This window comes from Ananas comosus, linkage group 1 (assembly GCF_001540865.1).
Source record: "Ananas comosus cultivar F153 linkage group 1, ASM154086v1, whole genome shotgun sequence".
In the NCBI taxonomy this organism is placed as follows: Eukaryota; Viridiplantae; Streptophyta; class Magnoliopsida; order Poales; family Bromeliaceae; genus Ananas; species Ananas comosus.
This window is the reverse complement of record NC_033621.1, coordinates 11,726,553-11,747,534: the sequence shown is the minus strand read 5'-3', so window position 1 is coordinate 11,747,534 and position 20,982 is coordinate 11,726,553. Positions and strand designations below refer to the sequence as shown.

The 20,982-nt window shown below is 36.7% G+C and overlaps 1 protein-coding gene across 4 annotated transcripts; it reads right to left on the bottom strand.

Annotated features, from left to right (window-relative positions):
• LOC109711847 lies at positions 8,784–16,594 on the bottom strand. 4 transcript variants are annotated; one of them, XM_020235170.1, is made up of 13 exons: positions 16,073–16,592; positions 15,500–15,638; positions 15,025–15,244; positions 14,836–14,936; positions 14,285–14,406; positions 14,121–14,212; positions 13,374–13,479; positions 12,748–12,902; positions 11,654–11,817; positions 11,257–11,387; positions 10,355–10,452; positions 9,532–10,275; positions 8,784–9,277 (listed from the first exon to the last, which is right to left on the bottom strand). In XM_020235170.1, exons 1-13 carry the CDS (start codon positions 16,379–16,381, stop codon positions 9,187–9,189), a joined length of 2,472 nt encoding a protein of 823 aa, XP_020090759.1. In that variant the 5' UTR covers positions 16,382–16,592; the 3' UTR covers positions 8,784–9,186. The 4 variants fall into 4 exon arrangements, with proteins under 4 accessions (XP_020090759.1, XP_020090767.1, XP_020090740.1 ...); XM_020235178.1 differs by having other exon boundaries at positions 11,690–11,817; positions 16,073–16,590; XM_020235151.1 differs by having other exon boundaries at positions 14,121–14,406; positions 16,073–16,594.

Here is a 20,982-nt window from a genome sequence, read left to right as displayed (position 1 = left end):
CCCCCCCCCCCTCCCCCCCCCTCTCTCTCTCTCTCTCTCTCTCTCTCTCTCTCGTAAGAGCCAAAGAGACTAGCAAGAAATGTTAGTATTAAAGAAATGAATAAAAAAGTAATAAATGGAAAGGGTAAGGATGATGGTGCATGCTACCCTGCGCCCCGTAGGAGGACACGAACCCTTGTCTTCCGGGTCTCAGCTATATCTAGGGTTTGTTTTCATTCCCCAAGCCCCCTACAAATCGGATAAATAGGTAATTAACCCTAAACCCTAGCTAACACTCCTCCCCCACCCCTCCCATTCTTAGGATCCTCCTCGAGAAATAATCATACCCTCTCTCTCTCTCTCTCTCTCTCTCTCTCTCTCTCTCTTTTTGGCTCTCTATGGCTCTCTCTCTCTCTTCTAAGCCAGTACAAAGACTAGTTATTTATTTCTAATGCCCTAGAGAGAGAGAGTGAGAAGAGGTTAAGATAGGACGAGTTCTTATCTTGGTGAACGCACCCCTTGCCGAAACTTTGACCGTCAAAGTAGTGTACTAAACGAGGTGAAACACATGGCCTCCCTTACCCACTTTCTTTTACTATACAATATATTTACAGCCCCCACTGCACTGTAAAATAAATAAAATAAAAAAGTATTACTAAATATATATGTGTGTATAAATAGATACACTAATTAATTATTTTAAATCTCTCTCGGTAACCTAAAAGTCTAATCATAATTTTTACCAAAACCAAAGAAAGAAAGAGAGGAAACAAGATATAGGGAGATACATATCTAAGCGCGGGTATATGCAATAACTCATTACAATTAACCCTTCGAAAAAGCCACAAAACCAAACAAATTAGGCCCCTGCAACCCCTCTTCTAATTAATTAAGTCCAAGTCCTCCTCCTCCTCCTCCTCCTCCTCCTCTAGGGTTTGCAGAGGGGGGCGCATCAACCTTAGAGCCTTTCGTACGGGCACTTTTGTTAGTACCCACAGGCCCTGCTCCCACGTGCAAATGCCCATACGGTGCACGCACTCTTCCTAGATACCACTTCCCCTTTAATTGTTCGCTTCTACGTACGTACGCTTATAATTAATATATATATAGTACGAGTAAATATTAATATGTGCTGAAGTGTAGTGAAGAATTTTATATCTATACAACTATATATATATATAGTTGTAGTGTTTTGATCGGTGGACACCCACACGTACGTGTGCAGATCTGGCCAGTTTGCACGTCGTGGTGTTGCATGCGTGCGTGCGTGCGTGCGTGCTATCGAGTCCACGTGTTGGTTCACGTACGTGCATGGCTCGCAAATATGCATGCAGAAGAATATGTAATGAAACATAAACTTAAACAAACCAAATTATATAAATTTAAGGAAAACTTAATGTTTTCCTCAAAAAAAAAAAGGAAAACTTAATGTTACATTTCGTGATATATACCTGTCGATCGACGCAGAGAAAAGCTTCTTTTATATCGACGCCAACTGTAATAAGATAGAACATGAGTGAGTCGTTTTTCGGAAATTAGATAACATTTTTTTTTTTTTTTTCTGATTTTCTTCTTTTGAAGAGTGATATTATTATAAGGGAGAAAAAAAAGGGCTTATAAGTTATAACAGCGATTTGGAGAGAGAGAGAGGGGGCTCAAGGGAGAGGGAGGGAAAGGTCGCGAGGTTTCACGTAAAAGACAAAGACAAAAAGACAAAATAAAAGGTGTGCATGGCACCGGTTGGACGGACACGTGTCGGTTGGTGGGCCCGGGGGTGGTCGGCAGAGGAGTTAACTAACAAAGAGTGTTAAATATTTCTCTCCTCTTAATAATAATGAATTAATTAAAGAGGAATTGGAAAAGGTTAAATTAATTAAAGTGGCCACGCAGTGGAGTGGAGTGAGGGGCGCCTAATTAAGATTAACAACGTCGCATCCAGGGAGAGTAAAACGCAAGAAATGGTTAAAATTAATTAATTAACTTGCATTATCATGATCATTAAAATAATAGCAATGTGAGAGAAGACTATATATGTGTATATATATGTACTTCCATCTAATTATATGTATCTTATCTTACAATATTCTTTTTTGAGAGAGAGAGGTAGCACACTATCCATTTCGTTTATTTCATTTAAAAATAAACTTAGCTGAAAATGTGAATCAATTAGGATTCGAATTTGAGTCTCGAATACCAACCACCAAGCCCTTTGCCACTTGCTCTAGGGACGGTCGGTCTTATCTTACAATATTCAAACATGCATGCCCATTGATACAATTGAAATGGATATGTACTAATTAACCAGCATGCATATTTTGCACCATGCAAGAGTCAACAAGGTTAGGAAAGGTACAAAGTTAGAAAAATCTGAATAGTAATACTCTTTTAGAAGTATTAAATCTAGCTCAACCCATTACGTGTGTGACATTAATCGATGGTGGTAATAAAATTAAATTACTTAAGATGGCATATATGCATAGTAAATAAGATTAATAAAGGATCGAGGAGAGAGAAAAAATTAATGAGTAAGCGAGATGGAGGAAACAGCACAGTGCATGGTATTCGAGAAAGGGAGGGCGTATTCAAACCATGCATGTGTTCATTGGGATCGTCTTCAATACATACATGCGCTAGCTTTTTGCCTGGAGAAATCGCGCGGAGCGCCGCTCCTCCTCGATCGCGAAAAAAAAATAGTAAATAAATGTAATATTAATATAATAATAAGTACTTAATTATTGAAATTTTCATGGACGAGATCGAATTATAATATAATATATAATATATATATAATATATAATATATATATTATATTTATATTATATAATATAATCTAAGAGGGAGATCGAGAGAAGGAGATCGAGAGGAGAAGAGGAGAAATGTATAGAGAAACAGTAGTGTGATTCATGATAGAAAATACTTAATTTGCACACATGTAATAAGTTTCTAACACTATATGCTGGCAATGCGCACATGATTTTTTTTTATTTTTTGTCTAAATAATAATTACATTCAACCGAATCATGTAAAACATATCCTTGTAATTATTATAACTCTCTACTCAATGCCTCACGGCAAATACAAACTCGATTTTTTTTTTTTTTTTTTTTTTTTTTTTTTTTTCCCCCCCCCCCCCCCCCCCCCCCCCCCCCCCCCCCCCCCCCCCCCCCCCCCAACCCCCCCCCCCCCCCCCCCCCCCCCCCCCCCCCCCCCCCCCCCCCCCCCCCCAGCCCCCCCCCCCCCACCCCCCCGGGTCCCCCCCCCCCCCCCCCCCCCCCCCCCCCCCCCCCATCCCCCCCAAACCCCCCCCCCCCCCCCCCCCCCCCCCCCCCCCCCCCCCCCCCCCCCCCCCCCCCCCCCCCCCCCCCCCCCCCCCCCCCCCCCCCCCCCCCCCCCCCCCCCCCCCCCCCCCCCCCCCCCCTCCCCCCCCCCCCCCCCCCCCCCCCCCCCCCCCCCCCCCGCCTCAACCTTTTTACACAGAAAAAATTTTTTTTTTTTTTTTTTTTTTTTCGCCACCCCCTTTTTTTTTTTTTTTTCACACTAAAAAAAGGTCAAGAACGCCACGAACCCACACGACTAATGGCCAGAAATTATAAATGGGTATAATGTTACTCGAGTTATGCCGTATTTGGCAAATGCTATATTTATTAATAACTCTATATTATTTTTATGAAATCGACATTATAATTTATGTTCGTTTTTTTCTTGGATGTTATAAATCATATTTTATCTCTAATATGCCACTTTTCTACAAATTAAACTATATATAGTCATATATATATACTATATCTTATTATTATATTATATATTATATTATAATATATATTTATAAAATATATAATATCATTTATATATATATTTATATATACTATAATGATTATAAGTATATGTATGTATATACATTTGTAAAATAATGCACGTAAAAGGTGTTTTGGAGGGAGAGGAGTAGGGTGGTAATCCCACCACGGCCGTTTAAGCCCGGTTTTCGTGAACTAGCTAGCTAGTTAATTATAATTTGGCCCAGCTAGCCAATTAATTTTTGAGGTTCAGTAGCCAAGCCTAGCTAATACATCTGAGTTTTTATTAGAGTATGTACGTACGTAGCTATTAACCATGCATAGATATATGTATATATATGTCGAATTTTAGGACCGGTTCTCGTGAAAAAAAAAAAAAAAAATCTTGTGTTTTCTCTCATTTCTTTTTGTTATTGTTGAGCCAATTAGGCGCAGACAGGTGGTACGCCGGTGTTCCCTTCAAAGGCATCAATCTGACCGTGTACCAGGAGCACCAGAAAAGTTTTAAAATAAACCGTCACGCTAATTGAAGGAAGTTATAGTAACCGCACGCAGTTGCATGCGGTTCCAATCAGCTGGAGGTGGTTCGGGATATTAGGAGATAGTGGCCGATCGTGTAAGAACAATAACTGATCAAGAGGCGATCTATAAATAGGGTAATAACGCCCTAAAAAAATGTCTTTTTTCCTGTGAACAAAAGACCACCCTTAATTCCTTACAATTTCCTGCTTTCTTTAGGAGTAGTTTACCTGTAACTTTTCTTTTCCCGCATTTACTATTCTTCCTAGGAGTAGTTTTAAGTAGATCAACCGAGCCTGCATGCCATCCGACACACTCGACCCCTGTACTTCTCATCAGTGAATATAAAAGCATTCGGCTCGTTCAAGCTGATTAATTCCCTTGTTCTATAGCCATTCGGCTCCTCGGCCAACTTCAGTTCTTGCTTTGCCTGTACATTCGGTTCATCCAGCCGAACCGAATTTAGTGTAGAGTTTCGAACCCGGCTGATCCGATCCCTCATCAGCCGAATCGTTTGATCGATCGAAGGGCGCAAACTTCGAGGTAGCGTTTGGTTGGGGAACAAGGGGGGGAATAAGCCCTTGTTCCCCCCTTTGTTCCCAAACGCTATGTTTGGCTCCCGGGAACCGTAGTTCCCGGGAATCTGGAACTAGCTGGAATAAGGCTGGAATTGCTGTTCCACCGGTTTCCTGGAACAAGCTTGTTCCTTAATGAGAACAAGATTAATTAAAATCTAAATTTAATTTTAATGACAGTAAATTATTAATTAATCTAATTAATATATTTAAATTATTATTTATTATTTTAATAATTAAATAATTAAATAATTTATTATTTATAATTAATTATTAATAATTAGATAATAATTATTATTAATTTATTATTTATAATTAATTATTAATAATTAATAATATTTATTAATTTTTTATTAATAATTATTATTAATTATTATTCTTAATGATAATCGATATTATTATTAATATATTATTTATAATTAATAATTAATAAATTAATATTATTATTTATTAATAATTAATTAATTATTATTATTCTTAATAATTAGATAATCGATGTTATTATTAATTTATTATTTATAATTAATTATTAATAATAATTATTATTATTTATTAATTATTATTATTTATTAATTAATATTAATATTAATTATTATTAATAATTAGATAATCAATATTATTAATAATTTATTATTTATAATTAATTAATAAGAATAATTAATAATTATTATTATTTATTAATAATTAATAATAATAATAATTATTATTAATTAGATAATCGTTATTAATAATTTATTATTTATAATTAATTATTATTATTAATTATTATTTATAATTAATTATTAATAATTAATTTTTTATTTATTTTTAAGTAATATTTTTATGTTAATTAATTACATAATATAATTTTAATTTCAAATTATAACGTTTATTCCTCTTGTTCCAATCTAATCATCCAAACACTATTTACCTTATTCCTAGGAACAACCCAATTTTCATCCAAACGCAAAATTGGTCTAGTTCCTGCTTATACCTGAACTTGTACCTATCCCTAGAACTAGCAGTTCTTACTTATACCCGAACCAAACGCAGCCCGAGGGTCTGTACTATAAGCCGTTTCCATTCTGACACGCTTCTCGAGGAGGGTCTTTGACCAGGTCAAGGATCAAGGATTTCGGCTACCAACAGTTATATTGTTTTTCCTTTTTTTAAAGAACGAAGTTTTTTTGGATCAACTGCCTTGTGAATCAGTTTGGAATTACACTCTATACAAGGCTTCAATCGGTTTGTTTTGGTGTCTCTGCGCTCGGTGCATGGGGGGAGAGAGAGAGAGAGAGAGAGAGAGAGAGAGAGAGAGAATATAATTTAATTCAATTAATGCATGCTTGTCTGTTTTTGTCGCACATTGACCCGTCTTATTTTCCAAATGGAATCCCCGTAAAACCCCTAGGAATGCTCATGCGGAATAATTTATTGAAGTTTTGATATAATAATAATGATATCAACATGGCTTCTACAAAGATTACAGCGTTCCGTATAGAGAGCAGTTAATTAGTAATTAGTAATTAGTCTCTTACTTTAATCTATTTCTAGGATTGAGACTCGGATATGAATCCTGCATACAAATAAAATGTGCGTGCTTGTACGTTGTGACCTACAGACATATATATATTACTCGATCTAAGAGAGAAAAAAGAAAAAGAAAAGACAAAAAAAAAAAAAACCATAGTTCCNATTCTTATACTTGTACTTATGTGACGCCGTGCAAATACAAGGGAGACTCTGTCCGTGTGAATAATGGACGCGGATCTGGCATACCTTGGGGGTCTGGATTTTCAAAAAAAAAAAAAAAAAAAACCATAGTTCCCGCGCGTAGAGGATGAGTGTTGCTAGTAATTGTCCTATGAAATCAATTAATGTGTAGCTAGAGATCAGTAAAAGAAAAACAAATATACGCAAGTTATGAATAAAATAGCAAAAAAATCTTCAAGCCTTAATTTGGTATTATTAGCATTTTCTATGTTTTAAACACGAATTTCATGCAATAAAGTGGAGTTCAGATTGACCACATAAAACTGTGTTTAATTAAAAATCTTCAGAAGTAAAAGCTTCGAGCTGACATCTCTTCTCTGGTAGGCCGGATTCCGGTGCAAAGTTGGTGATTAATTGCGTAGACTGGTTTTTTTTCTAATTACTTACTTTCCCTTTTTTTAATTCTTTTTTCTGTTTACTTTGAGGCCGTAGCTGTCTTAATTATCTATATATGTAGCTAAATTGAATGAAGCGGGTACCTCGCTACATTTTCTCTCAAAAACAAAAAAGGAAAAGGTACAATAATATCAAACTAGTTAAGCCTACAAGTTAATTACGTTTCCAAGTCATATATATATATATATATATATATATATATAATAAAATTCGTGCATGCATGCATGCATGGCTTGGCTTCTCTTCTCTTTTGTTAATTTCGCGACCCCATGGCCTATGTTGATCCTCCTGCATCTGCACGTGCCCTCCTGCATACACATATATACACGCATAAGTGCACCCACACGTGTGATCCAAAAAGATTCATCGGTAGTTTAATTAATTCAATTCACTCATTCTCCCCCTGCCCACTTCTCTATTCAACTGCACACACATACATACATATATATAACACCACGTACACCAAAATCCAACTCATATATATATATTCTAATTAATGTAATTAACGCTTTCTTTTTTCCTCCAACGATGATGATGATGATGATGATGATGCATGTATCGATCACATGGTTCTACAGTCTCAGTCAAGCTAATGGATTATTGCATACTTTAATTTCCTGGGCAATAATCATATATATATATATATATATATATATATGTTGTTAAATACTACGTAAATGTAGAATATTTTTATCTTCGATCATATTAAAAGTGCATTTTTATGATTTTTTTTTTTTTTATAATCATTTTAACTTGGCTTCTGAGCAAGTTGACATGTATATAGTACTGAAGTTGAAGTTGACACAACTGCGTACCTTGATAGGCACCTTTCAAACAAAAAGGAACATGCCATGAGGGTCGAATAATTAATGCTGCATGGAATATTTTAAAAGCAATTGAAGTTTAAAAAAGGAAGATCTCTCATTTTAATTTAAAGTGAGCTTAATTTAATAATGCATCTTTGTTAACTCCGATCTTTGACCGGGTTGCAGCTTTGATGGAGACCCTCACGTGACAGTAGCTTCTCTCCTCGCTTGCTTAAGCTTAACTCAGGGACAAAAGTAAAATAATTAGTGGGGCTCGTCAATGTTATAATTAAAGAATAAAGCTCAGATTCCAGCAGTCCAGGTCGATTATATATGATATAAGATCTGTCTATTAATTTAAGATGGATCTTTTGCTTCCCTCTCGTATATACATAGATATATGATTTATCTTACATTAATAATAATGCAGTAATGCTCTTCCTTAATGCTATTTCTATATAATTAAGCTGTTTACTTTTAGATGGGCAATGGTTTAGTGTTCTATTTTGGAATAATCTATCTATAGTTGAGGGGGTGCAATTAAGTACGCTTTACCATTTCAAGATCTACAGTTTATATCACTTCTAGCTACAAGCCTCTGTGATGAGGTAGCTAGTGTCAACCTAGGAATACAATTTTTCAAGTAGAAGGCTAGAAACTCATTTCAATTTGCAGGCAAAGCCTAGAGAAAAGTGTCTGCAGTCTAACGCCCTTGGCATAGGCAGCTTAGAACTTTTTCGCCTTTTGCACACCACGTCTGATCGCACTTGTCCGTGCCTTTCCTAAGTCCTTGAAAATCAGTTGCAACATCATACATGCGCATATCATGTGATTAGTTGGTGATACATTCTACGTGAGATCATTAGGTTAAAGACTCCCTTCGTTTACGAAACAGTTGATACAAGACTCGGGAAGATCTTATGAACAACAACCTACTGCTCACGCGATTTGCAGCGCATCCATGTTTAATGCTGCATGAATCAATTAATATGCATATGCTGGGGACAACATGTAGATGGCAAGCAGAGGATTACAAGTATATATATTATCATATAGGCAGTTCAAAATTGCCTTACAGGAGTCGGCGACTATACATTCAAATAATGAAACTGTCTCATATTGGCTCTATATATAGATAGATATACCCTCTGCGCTTTGCATGCTGGCGCTACCTCTCCTTTTCTTTGCTGATGAAGCCATTTGTATACCAAAAGGTCGGTTGCAAATGGAATGTTGAATTCTGCAGCTTCTAGAAACTTAATTTGATAATTGCCAGGTTGATCTTGGTGCACAAGAAGTTGGTGGGCAAAACATACAGCAAAGGAGTGCAGCTTATGCGCAAGAGAGAGTTCCAAGAATGTCAATTCACACGATGTGATCTGCTTCGAGCGAATTATAACTGAGTTGACCTTGGTGTCTTCGGGATTCCAATACTCTTTGCATAGCATGCTGACACCTAGAAACAGGAGATTCAACAGAAGACCATAGATTAAGTGATTTTAGTTAACTCAATACTTCAGAAAATAAACACAAGGTACACAACATACTAGATACTAAAAAAATAAAGTATCCTATTACATGCGGTCCATATTTCGAAGCTTATCCCTAGTCAGCAAGATGGTTTGATGCAATCAAGAATATAGGATTCACTAGCAGTTCTACCAATTCAATAGGTTTATTCCAGCCGACGAAAGAGTATGAGGATTTTACCTCCATGGAATATGATCGAGGAACATGTAGGGCGATACAACAAGATCCCTGAAGCTTTCCTTATTTGCCACAAAAGCCTTATAATCTAGATTACTATCTGTAGCAATCCAGCTTTTCCAAAAAGGAGAGGTGCCTTTCTCTGCCGGTATTGGGACTATATGAATGATGAGGCCTGGCAGGTACATCTCTGGCAAATCTCCTCCTGAGACATTTGTCATGGATAAGGCATCATCCACCACTTGCGATGCATTATCCGGAAAGGACGAAAAACCATTTTGCAGGAAAACAGGATTGTTTAAGGCGCTTGCACCCTCTAAAGCATTGGAATTCCGATAATCAGAAGACACCTGGTCATAATGTAGCTCTTGATTATTTTGTGCCCTACCTTCACTAATTGCATCAACCGTATTCGAGGAATCTCGGTGATTGGGTGTATTCATCACGCAGGATACTGCATGACCACATAGAAAGACCCCACCTTTGATAGTGTACTTGAGATGACTCTTGTGGATTTGATGATTGTACTCGACTATCTCGGTGTCATCCTCGATAGATGGATTGGGAGTCGTACGATCATCCCCGTTCTGATTGTACTTCTTTGCGTTTAAAATTTTCCTGACAAGTTTGCTTATTATTGCTGAATTTCCAGAGCAATCATTGGAAAGAGCTCGGACGGCAGCAGCTCGTAGCCTTATGATTGAGTTAACTGATAGGCGAGCGGAGAATTCATCATTGTATATGATGCTGTGCAGGATTTAGTGGTTAGAATAGATATTAATATACTGAGCAAAAATTATTTTAATGTAATTCCAACAAAGTTTACCAAGTAACAAACTCTGAGCATGCTTCTGCTACGACAGAGTCCACACATGGAAGGGTTCCATAGGAATATACATGTAAGTCTGGATATCTGCCATACAACTGCACCAAAGTATAGGCTTAGTGAGACAGGATTCCAATTTCCGAATCAGAAGGTGATTGCTTGTATCCATTTAAAACTTAATAATGGTAATTGCTCTTTTTTCTTTTTTTGAAAGAATAAGATAATGCTAGCATTCAAACAGGCAGGCTAGCTAAGCAATCAACATCTCAAAAAGAGAACCTCTTTAGCTAATTTTGCCAGGATTTGACAATTCCCTAACAGAATCCAATTAAGCAGTATGCACATAACGATCATTTTCTAGGCAATTGCCTTCAAGGGTCTGTACATTAACCTATTTAAAAACATCAATATTGGTGAACAAATGCCTGTGTCACTAACATTAGCATTATGTCAGGGAATTGCCATTGTGATGTTTTGTGATTTTTTTTCCTTACAGGTTAAAAAAGGAAAAGTGCAATGCAATATAAAAGTCAGGCTAAATGCAATAATATGTCCCTGTGCATTTAGGCGAAATCTTTGCTCTGGCTTTAGGATAACAGAGCTCAAAGCATGCACATATGGGCTATTCATTTCTTTCACCAAATGTACAAATTGCTGCAAAAATTGTATGTCACACATTAAACTAAGTGATGCCAATCATACACACTTCTAGATACTGCTCATGCTTATGCAAGACGGACAACCAATAGATCTGTTTTAACTTAATGAAGAACAAAAAGTGATGACGAATAAACTAATTGCTGCAATCAATCCTAGCAATTTGATACAGGTTGTATAAAGAGAAGTAACTGATATATCAAAAAGATCGGATGTAGATTTTCAGCGACTAATTACAAACTTACCCTCATTCCAAGCAGCGCCGCAACAGAACCACCTAATGAATGCCCTACAATACGTACAGCATAACCATGACATTCACCTCCCATTCCCAGCAAAGAAGAAAGAAATCCAGTTATCTCTGATAGTGGTTCATCTACAGATGCACACATTCAAGATGTTTCTTGTAAATAACATTTAACTAATTGTAGCCCAATGCAAACAACTAAAAAGTAGGATGACGATAGGACTTCATGTTACTCTGGTTCTAAGATAAAGAGCAAATTATAGAATCCAATCAAGCAGCTAAACCACAAAAAAAAAAAGGGAAAGAAGCCAAGACAGAAAAACAGGTACGCAAACTTCATAAAAACCAACAACGATACCATCTTCCAACAATTTGGAGGCATAAGCAACAAATACCAAATTGACATTGTGCTCTCCAATTACAATATTGACCTTTGTCTCCAGGTTGTCCATCAATTTTCATGAAAAGCTCTCGAGCGGATTCAACAATTCCAGAATGCCCATAATGTGGAAAAGAGGAGAGAACACTATCTCGCACATGTCGTGGTAGCTGATCGCTACTGCAACAAGAAAGAAATAACAAGACCAGGTTGAGGCAAAGTATATAAAATTACAAACTACCATTGCATTATCATCACCAAGGACTTTAACAATAATATATCAGCTTGATAAAAAGTGAAAAAAAAAACCAAAAAGAAAAAAGAAAAAGATAGACTCTTACGACATCTGTCAACCTAACATCAACCTCTGAAAATTAAAGAACAATTCCCGCCACACCAAATTAAGGAGGGATCTGCTATGATAGTTATAAGGCCAGCCAACAGCTGGTCTTAATAGTGTTGATTTTTGCAATTTACATTTAATACCGTGTACTGCATTTTTTCTATTCAATCTAACAAATAGAAAAATTCAAATTTAATAGCTATTTGTTTACAACCGTCTGTGAATTTAGAAGAGTGCGTGGGCTTAAGATTGCTAATTTGCACAATTGCTGCTGTTACATTTGGGAATTCTAATGTCATCTATTTCTTCTTCTTGTTTGGCTTTCGGCCTGGAAAGTCTAGATTGCTATCTAATATAGAATCATAACTTCTTCCCACCCTCATATGTTTCTTCTATTCTAGGCATATATTAATAGGTGATTTTCAATAGTGCAATTCCTTCTAATCATTGTCATACAGGTGAAGAGTCATATCAGCCTGGGATGTCAGAACTGTCTTATTCACGACAGTAAGATGAATAGCATAATACCAGGTTTCGGAAAATCCAGTCTTAAAGATACGCCTCTACATCATCTTTTACATTCGATGAACAGTAAATAAATAAATAATCTGATCATTCCTAGTGAACCTATTAGCCAAGTGACTTTCTTATTCCAGTAATCCACTTAAATGCAACTACATGGAGAAGCATAAACGTGAAGAGCACAAAATGCAGATAATAATACCAAATAACAAGAAAAACTGTAATAGATAGAGGGAGCGACTTTCTTTATCAGTCCATCCAGATCATCCATTGTAAGGGAGCACTCCCTACACAAACCATCAGTAATAAGGTCTTCAGGTGTCTCAGTGCCACGTACAGCAATGACTACAGTTTTTAGATCATGTAGAACGACAACAAAATAAGCAGCTTCACGCTTTGTCTGCACATTGAAAACATAAATAATAGTAAAATAAGTTTGAAAACTTTTGCCAACTATAAAAAATCAAATCACCAAGCAAGCACCTCTAGATGTAAACATTAATAATGTGTGTCCAAATAATATACAAAAAGAATTGGAACCAAAGTGGTAGAAAAAGTAGGCAGAAAGGCGTCTACAAACATGAAAGTCACACTACAGTTTGTCTGTTAATTATACACCTAAGGCCTACACCCATGACAAACCTTCTCTACCCAAATTCTACAAAAAAGATTGGTATCTACTCATTTTGTTAGTTGTTATATACTTGAAAAGCTAATAACATAAGCAAAACAGAGAACTATTTTTCAAGTTTTAGGGATTTATCCTACCATTATTTGTTTCTAAGAAATGTAACAGGTGACACTCAAGAAGTTACACACGTCATCTGAAGATATAAGACAAATAAGGAGAACCGATATAGACAGAATTTACCTGACTAACGCGACCCCGTCGAAGAGCTTCTGGGGGCAAATTAACATACTTCAGAAAAGCGGCAGCATGGCCTCTCCACCAATTATCACCTTCAAGAATAGGTCGCCTGGAAAAGAACCCTGGTGTCAAGTACTGCTTGAAGAGAGATAGCAAACTAACCATTAGCATAGGCTAACATGATTTGGTCAACATTGATGAAATTAACTATATGGTAACATTAAGGCTTTATATAATCTAAAATCCAGGCTATACATTGCTATTAACATGCACTTTGAGCACTACCCTAAAGTACATCTTTTGTTCTTCTCATAATTGACGAACTGCCCATTTGGACTAGCTTCTGCCACTGCTGCTGCTTTCAGCTAGAGTCACTGCTAAACTAGAAACAGTTAGCAAATTTTTCTTTAGTACACAAAAGAGATATGTTGAACAAGATGTTCATGCATCCAAATAGGCCCTTACTTGGAAAGTAGAAACCATTGAATGCCAAAAGTATTCTTCAGTCTGACGAGAGACACTACCTTCTAAAACTCCAAAATAACCTGGCTTGGCTTCATTTGTTGCCACAGGCACAGCATGTTCGCCACTATTATAGAAAACTATAGTAGGCACTACATTACATCGACACTAAACAATTCACTAGAAAACTATAGCCGGCACTATGTCACTTTGACACTGAAAAATTCACCCAAAACAGAAGAAAGGAAAAGTATCTGAAGCAACTTTGACGAAGGACAAGATATGAACCTTCTACAAGTCCAGGGAGTTAAAGCCCCTTGTCGGTAGAGCCACACACACGGAAACAGAACAGGATTCCTTCCAAAGTCTAGCAGTGGTCCCTGCAATAAAAACAACATGAAGTATTGCACCAGAGCATCAACGGGAAACAGTGTAAGGTTGGAGAATCTAACTGTGTATGCAGCTTCAGCAAATTGATGGAAAAGAGCTGCTTCTTGAATACGAGCTTCAGGTGCCTCCAAAGATTCACTGTATGTAACTGGAGATTGCTTATGTTTTTGCAACAATGCAAGCCCTGAAGGAAAATAATTTAGCTTTGAAGCTAAAACTTCTAATAAAGTAACTAATTGCAATTTGATTTCTATTTCTTCATTTTGAAATCCAATGATATATGTGAAAAGGAGTAATACAGTTAGGTACATTGAATATTGGCTTACATCCAGTGTGGTCCAGTTTCTTTTACTAACTTAGTTGTGGTGGTACGTTATAAAAACACAAGAAGAGTGGCAGTGCTTAAAAAAGACCTCTCTATACTAAGTTCGAAGCTTTAAGTCAGATGACAAAGAAACTTCACAAGAATAAAAATTGTAGTATAACAATGTGAAAAACTTGGGAAACATAACAAGAAGCCGAGAACAAAGAATTCCTCTATTATATTCATAGAGACCTATTAATGTAAAAAAAAAGAAAAAAAAAAAAAAAAAAAAAAAAAAAAAAAAAGAACCTGCCAGGAGCTCTAGATGTCCCGTGCCTGATGCACGGTAAACCATGAGATCACCCAATAACCGTGCCACAGAATAAACTTCATCATCTTCTAAGACACTCCTGAATTACATTTAATGAGATATATCTAATGAGAACAAAGAACTGCCACCAAATAGAAAATATTAGCCAGCTTCAACCCAAAACATACAGGTACTTTGTGCGTCCCAGACAGCAAAAAATTTCACGAATGCCGTGGTCAAAGACCTCTCTGTAATGAGCTTTCCATGCAGCATCATGAGTTGCATAAAATGACCTCCATCTTAGCACATCAGAGCCCGTGATACACTGTATGATGACCACAAGCCACACAAGAACAAGAAAAGTGATCAACAGGGTGTGCTTCCAGCCTCCATCTCTCGAATCCTGCCCTGATGAAATTCAGAAAAATATTCAAAACATTAAGTTACAGTTATACTTGCCAATTCTTTATACAAACACTCGTTTTGAGAACACAAAATTCCCAGAAAATTGTGAATATGATTCTCCAGGAACAGAAGACACTACATGATTTTCTTATAGAAGAAGACATCTCTTCTCGCAGAAAATACGCCAGGAAACTGGTGGGTAAGTAAATATAGAAAAGTTTCATTCAAAATGAATGATCGGAGCAAAATCATATATACCTGAGAAGCACGTTTTGGAAAATTCGCCAGAAGAAAGATCTTTTGCTACAACGCCCATCAGATAAAGCGCCGCAATAAATTGTAATGTGGTAATGAACATTCCAAATCTTGTCCACCAAAGCCATCTCTTGTATCGCATCTGTCCATCGAGAAACAAAATGCAGGGACTTAACTCGGGTGCATTTGGCATTGGTCATATATTCTTACATTCTCGTTTTACTTCAACAAGTTTCTGCATGGTCAAAAGCACTTAAAGTTCATTTCTTTTGTTTCTGTTGCTGTCCCTCGCAAAAATCTTCTTCATTCTCTAGAGAAGAGACGACAAAAAGTTGCTACTCTGTTTCCATTTCTTATTTCCAAACATAAACCATGAGATAGGAGCTTGAACACGAACAAACCATCGCTAATGAATCTACAAACAAGTCGAGAAATGCTTTTGCCCTCGAAAAACTTAAACCAGTTAGCAATATCGAAAGCTAATTTAGTTACTTGAGCACTACCCGTCAGAAGCAACGAACACCAACTAATTCTACATTATTATGACGCAGATTGAGAGAGACAACATCGATATACCCTCCGCTCATGGCGAACAACAGAATCGGCGGCGACGGAGCTTTCCGATACATGGCTAATGATCGTCTCAGCTGTCGCGCGCTGCGCCCTAGCGGCGGAGACCATATACGCCATCCTCGCACCCGCCGCGAGCGACGCAAACACGAACGATAGCTTCAACCCGCCGGAGCAGCTCGGAGATGCGGAGAGCACCAGGCACGCCCCGATGAGAACCAAACACACGTTCCCAAACCCTAATACGAGGGATACCCATCTCACCGCCCTCAAATTCGCGAGCAATGTCGCCGTCCCCGCGGCCGAATCCCCCATGATCGCCTCTCACTCGGAGCAAAATTGGTCGCCGAAGAGGAGGATAAAAAATTGCTGAATTAGGCGATCGAGTGCGTTGTTTTGAATTGAATTCGGCGGGATTCGGCCATGGACGGGCCACGGAGAAGAGGAGAGGGAGGAGGCCGCAGGGAAAAGTTACCGTGTGAGTCGTATATACCGGATTTACCCGAGCCTTTCGTTAGCACCCACCATAAACCGATCCAGCTGGGTGTTTCTCTTCGATTTTTTAATAATAATTTTAGGTAAAAGTATATTAAAATATATATATATATATTATTTTAATTTTATATAATAATTTTTAATCATCGTCAGATCAAAAAGGCATCCGGATCGGCTAAATTTATATTATATATTTTATTTATAATCTATTTATATATTATATATATATATATATAAATAATAATAATATAATAATAATTGTGGATTAAAAGGTAACAAACAAGTTCACGGGCTATGATTGAGAAGGTGCAAGCGCGTTGCACCTTGTATTTTTATAATATAAAAAATATAACAATATATATCCATCTTAAAATAATAAAATAAATGTCTCAATCAGACGGCTTTAATTCATCGACCTCGTCCGAAAATAAAATAAGTACCTAGTTCATCTCATCTTTCCTTCCTTCCTCGCTGTATGTACGTATACATTTGTATATGTCGAGGCACGTTACGTTATTCATAAAAAGTAAAGTAAAGTAAATGGTTTGATTGATTGGTGTAATTAATTAACCTTTATGAGGAGGCGGATGTCGCGGTCCAGCTGACAGAGGGAATCGCCGATGGAACGGCGGGCGATGGTGGAGGCGACGACGCCCTGGCAGATCCCCGCGCCCACCAGCGACGCGACCTTAGTGGCGGCGGCGGCCGAGGCGGCGCCCACGGGGGCGGCGTAGCGGGCGCCGCAGCTGCTGCTGCCGACGAGGAGGGCGGCGCCGACTGCGGCGGCGGCGGAGTTGAGGAGGGCGGAGGCGACCGCGGCCAGTAACGCGCGGCCGGCCGGCGTCTCTTCCTTAATTAATCAGTTGGCTTCGGAAGTAGAAGTAGAAGTAGAAGTAGAAGCACAGGGAGAAGAGGAGGCGGCCGGCACCCGCACCCGCACCCGCATCGCTGCGGAGCTTTCGATCTCCGTCTCTACTTGGGTAGCTATAAATTAATTAAGCTCTTCTCTTGTTTGATCTCTAATTTCTTTAATTTCTCGATCGGCGTCGCAGCCGTTGCTATGTAGCACTCTGTTGAAGGGTGTTGAGGACGACATGCGGGTTCCACCGGCCATCGGCGGGCCCCACACGAAATGCCAACAGTAAGGGGAACCCTGGTGGTTGGTGGGTCTCACCGAAGCAGACTGCAGACTGCAGACGACGACGAGGGATGAAGGCTCTGGAGGAAAATTTGATTCTACTCTTTCTCTCTCTCTCTCTCTCTCTCTCTCTCTCTCTATAGTCCACGTATTCCATAATAGAGTTTTTGGATCCACCGTTCGTATCATTAAATATTATCTATAATATTTAAAATTTATAAAAATTAAATTTTATATTTTTTTGATATTATTTATCATACGATCAAAAGATCTCAAAATTGATAATTTTTTACGACCGGACCCGTGTTGAATACTTGCTAGTTTAACGATGTAAACTAATTGAAATCGATTGAATTTTTGATAGAAAATTTTATTCACTATTTTGATAAGGATCAATAACTTCGATCTTAAATTGAAGGATCCAATTATTTATTTTTAGAACGTCGTTTGATTTTGACCATCTATTTTATTCCCGCTTAATGAATTTTTTTATAATTTTAAAAAATTATAAACTTCATCTTTTAAAAATTTTAGATATTCTAGATCATATTTAACGAAGTGAATAGTTAATTTGAAAGCTCTATCATTGAAAATAACTTATGAGTATTAAAGATTCTACGCTTATAAAAATATAATAGTCCTACTCATATATATATATATATATGTAGAACTAGACTGGAATACTATCAATAGTACAAAGTTGTTGGTGCTATTAATTTTTTAGCCCTTTGATTAATAAATGGATGGTTAGAATGATGTGGACCCTCTAGAGTTGAGTGAGTGGCTGGTTGAATAGTATAATCTAACGGGTAAAAATAATCAAAAGGTTAAATTTATCGGTGAAAAACTTGATAGCACCAAATTCTTTGTGCTATCAATAGTAGCGCAGCCGGACTTTCTCTCTCTATATATATATATATCATCTATTAATAAATAATTATTATATTTTTAATAAAAAATATAATAATTTTTTAAAATAATTACGATGGATAAATAAATTTTTTAAAAAATAATCTGATTAGTTGACGATGTTTTTTCAATAATATACGCGTTCTAGTTTGTTTCGTAGAGAGGGAAGGGATGAAATGTGATTGGTGAGACCACTGGTCTTTCGGTTGGGTTTCAGCCAATAAGAGGGCACCACGTGGCCCCCTTCTGGCTTCTAGAAAAAAAAAAAAAGGAAAAGAAATGGTTGGACTTTTAATAGCCTTTGACTTTGACTAGGAACCTATGTGTCCCAAAGTCCTAACTTGCCCGCACGTCTTTAATTTCTGCGCTATTTTTCTTTCTTTTCTTCAAAGTAAAATGTATGCTTAAAGAAGATTTTTTTTTTTTTAACAAGAAATTACGATGTAAACTGCTACCTTTGTCTAGTCGAAGCCCACAATGTCAAATCAGTTGGGCTTTATTGGGCCAGCAGAACAAGATGTCAATAATCTCAAGTTAAAAATTTAATTTTAGTTTATCTCGAAAAGTTTAGATAGTCATAATTTGATACAACAGTACATTTGACATAAAAAAATATTTTATTTTATTTTTTAAAAAAATAACTTGAACACTGAATATGTATAATATATATTTTTTAAACTTTTGATCATACTACGGAGTCTACTAAATGCTATAAACTTTTTGATTGGTAAAAATAAGATATATACTGAATATATATATATATATATATATATGAAGTTCATGCATTCAATTGGGCCCTCAATTTTATAGAGTAGTTATTCTACATGCGATCAGTGTGCATTTCATAATTTTCATTCAATCATATAAAATAGTGAGAGCCTAATTGAAAAATGATATGATAAGCTCAAGTAAGATAATTCTGTTTAAATCATTAGCCAAAAGTATTCAAGTCCAACTTGTTCATACTAGGATCCTTCGTCTAGCTGCATATACCTATGCATCTTATTGTTCTAGTTTATATTAGTTTTTATAATAATTGTTAGAACGAGCGTAGTAATTTTGTAATTTTTATTCGAGTCAACAAAGTTGTTTGTGATTTGTTTAACATAGTGTGTGTGTATATACGCATTATATATAGATCGCGCACATCATGCATGTCATATATAATTATCACCTTTGAATTAGCTTGCTAATTTCTTATTCATACCAACTCAAGAGGAACTTTTGCCTATACGAGTCAAATTGGAATGTCTCCAATAACTATTGGAGGATTAAACGACAACTACGGAGCTGGATACATAAAAATATGTACGGCGCCCCATGAGAGAGCTTTAAGTTTTGCGAAGGAACACTATCCTTTGAGGATCTCTAAATGGTAAATGATAGATTATAGTTGTTTTCTAGAATTAGAATATTTCCCCTTTCAAAACTCAAAAGTCAACAAGGAATCTAGATTAACTGATGATAGTAAGGCATTAATTTCATCAATCAAACAAGCATGTGTTCTATTATATATTTGGTAGTTCTTCCAAAAGTACGTGCCTCATTATATCCAAGGAGTTCTCATCATTAAAAAAAATTTGTTGTGCATATGGTTCTTTCTGAACATGATCCCCCACATAGTAAACTTGCTAGCGGACTTGTCTTTTGTAACGTACAATTAATTATTTGACTCGTAGTACTTACTTTTGGATTTATCATATACGTCAACAACGTATAAATTACAATATTTTTAGAAATATAAAGTATTTTTTTTTAACTTGTTTGTAAGCCTTTAAACCTATATTCATCAACTAAAATTTTCATCTGAATAAACTGGGGGCTGAAGTCCTATTTCAGAAGCGTACAAACAAGGGGCGACCACTTACTTAGCATATCAGATAATAATCAGCAGGTCAATTCGTCTAGTGATTATAAGAATTGATTGCAACTATCAATTTCTGTGATTTGTTGGTTATCATGCTATTAATTAATTTGCTGCTTGATGTGGCGTTTAATTATTTTGGGCCTATATATGTCTTGCATATTCATAATGTAGTGACTTAGATTGGCTTCTCGTGAATCCTATCTTGTATTGAAATTGAAATTTGTGCACCAAAAACAAACCTCATTCTCATTATAAAAGATTAATGTCGCCATCCAGCTTGGTGTTCAGAGCACTTCTCTCTCTCTCTCTCTCTCTCTCTCTCTCTCTCTATATATATATATATATAAGAGAAAAATAATAAAACAATTAATCATAGCACATAGAACTAATAATTCCTTTCACGTGCCTGCCCCACACCTTAATTAGAAGAATTATAAATGCCTTATCCCTCCATCCACCCCCATCCCTATCAATGTAATTACATAAACTTGTATTATATATATATAT